Here is a 2,155-nt window from a genome sequence, read left to right on the forward strand (position 1 = left end):
AATTGTTCAGCTGGACATCAAGACCAATGAATTGCACATCTCTGTCACTAGTGACTTCTCCGAGTTCAACCATATCAGCCTCGACAAATAAATCTTGAAAATAGTTGATCAGTTCTTCGTTAACCTCCAGAATTGGCTTTGGGAATAGTGACTCAGAAGATTCTGTTGTGCGGGCTTTGATGAAAGATTTGTATATGGGTGGTATAGGCTTGGTTAGTGACCATACATCTCTCTTCTGCTTCTTGGCCTTCATTTTGTCCTCGACTCTGGGCTCGTATCCTAAGCCAAAAGTACCAAGGCTCTTTCGTGGACTCGCCAGATAAGTTCTCCCTTGCAAAAAGATCACCAAGCCTTTACCCGGTTCAAGCCCATGCTTTAGCATTTCATTTACCATCATCACGATACCATGGGCAATTGTGGTTTTGAAATGAGATTCCCCTCGAGGATATGCTCAGCAACCACTACCTCAAAAGCTGGATAAACCAGTGCCTCATTCTCATTATTTGCCTTGACAAAATGGAGGGAAGAGTCTTTGTAGACTGAAAAATCCCCCTCAGCATGAACAATTACTTCTTGTAGGTCGTATTCAGACTTAATTATTTGATGCAACGTAGAGGGGACTACCCCAGCCCTATACACCAATGGTCTCCCCAACAATAGATTATAGGATGCATTGATATTTAACACTTGAAAATTCACAGTGAAATTGACAGGCCCTATTGTTAGTATGAGCTCTATCTTACCAATGGCATCTGTTTGTGACCTATCAAAAGCTCTAACACATACATTGTTGGGTCGTACCTTTTCAGTTTTAACATTCAATTTTTGTAAAGTTGACAAAGGACAAATATTTTCCCCAGATCCTCCATCAATTAGGACTCGAGTGACATATGAAAGCTCACACTTTATAGTGATATGGAGGCCTTGGTTATGTCCCGTTCCTTCAATCGATAGTTCATCATCTGAAAAGGTGATTCGGTTTACCTCAAAAATTCTCCCAGTAATCTTCTCTAACTGACTTACCGTAACTTCATTAGGAACATGTGCTTCGTTCAAAATCTTCATTATAGCTTTACGATGTTCATCTGAATGTATCAACAAAGACAATAAAGAGATTTGGGCTGGAGTTTTCCTTAGTTGTTCCACGATGGAATAGTCTGACAATTTCATTTTTCTTAAGAACTCCTCTGCTTCTTCTTCAGTGACTGGACTCTGAACTTGCATTTGGTCATTTTTATTTTTCCTTAATCCAGTCGGGGAATAGCATCTTCCCGAACGGGTCATTCCGCCTACTTCATCTACTTCTTCATTGACTTCTTTCCCCTTGTATGTCACGACAGTGGGCTCATAATTCCAAGGTACAGCCTTGGGGTTAGTCATTGAAAGTTGGGATACTGTCCTAATGATCACATGTGGAATATAGGCTCCTTGCACGATGAAGATAGGCTTGTTTGGCCATCTTGGAACAACCAATCTTGCCTCTCTCTGACGTGCCCAAACATCTTCAAGTGCTCCTTTCACAGTTAGAATAGGTATGTTTGATGGGCTCAACTTTTCCAACGTCTTTTTTGCCCCTAAAGGCACCATTTTTGTCAAGTCAACATCATTCGCCGAATTTTCCATGCCAGTTCCAACCTTAAGGATCGGCTTGTATGGGATTGCAATTTCTTCGCAACCATTCATCATTTCTAACATGTTTGTTTCAGTATGCCTGGGCAGTGGATTTTGATTGATGTTTGGTCCAGTTGGGCTTTCAACTATAATTTGATGAGTATCAATCAAATCTTGAATTGGCCTTTTCAAGTACCAACATCTTTCTATGTTGTGCCCTGGGGCATCAGAATAATTGGCGTAGTGTTGAGAATAATCTAGATTTCTTGGGGAAGGATTTGACATCTTTCTTTCAATAAGACTCAAAACATTCAACGTCCTTAATTTTTGAAACAAGCTAGCGTATGATTCTCCAATAGGGGTGAACTCATCCTTAGCTCCATTTCCCTTCTTGTATTATGGTCTAGGACGTGAAGGAATTCTGGCGGTATTTTGGTGAATTTATGGGGGGGTGGATGATTTTGAGGAATTGGTGCACGCCATTGCGGATAAGAATGAGGAACAATTGGTTGGGCGCTAAAAAGGGATATGGAGAGTATGGGAT

The 2,155-nt window shown here is 40.9% G+C and overlaps 1 protein-coding gene across 1 annotated transcript; it reads right to left on the reverse strand.

Moving 5' to 3' along the window:
* Positions 1 to 396: 396 nt before the first annotated feature.
* LOC107059505 (uncharacterized) lies at positions 397 to 1,896 on the reverse strand. The gene has a single exon (XM_015306073.1). The coding sequence runs from the start codon at positions 1,894 to 1,896 to the stop codon at positions 397 to 399; it is 1,500 nt and encodes a 499-aa protein (XP_015161559.1).
* Positions 1,897 to 2,155: the final 259 nt, after the last annotated feature.

This window comes from Solanum tuberosum, unplaced genomic scaffold (assembly GCF_000226075.1).
Source record: "Solanum tuberosum cultivar DM 1-3 516 R44 unplaced genomic scaffold, SolTub_3.0 scf00003, whole genome shotgun sequence".
NCBI classification, from domain to species: Eukaryota; Viridiplantae; Streptophyta; class Magnoliopsida; order Solanales; family Solanaceae; genus Solanum; species Solanum tuberosum.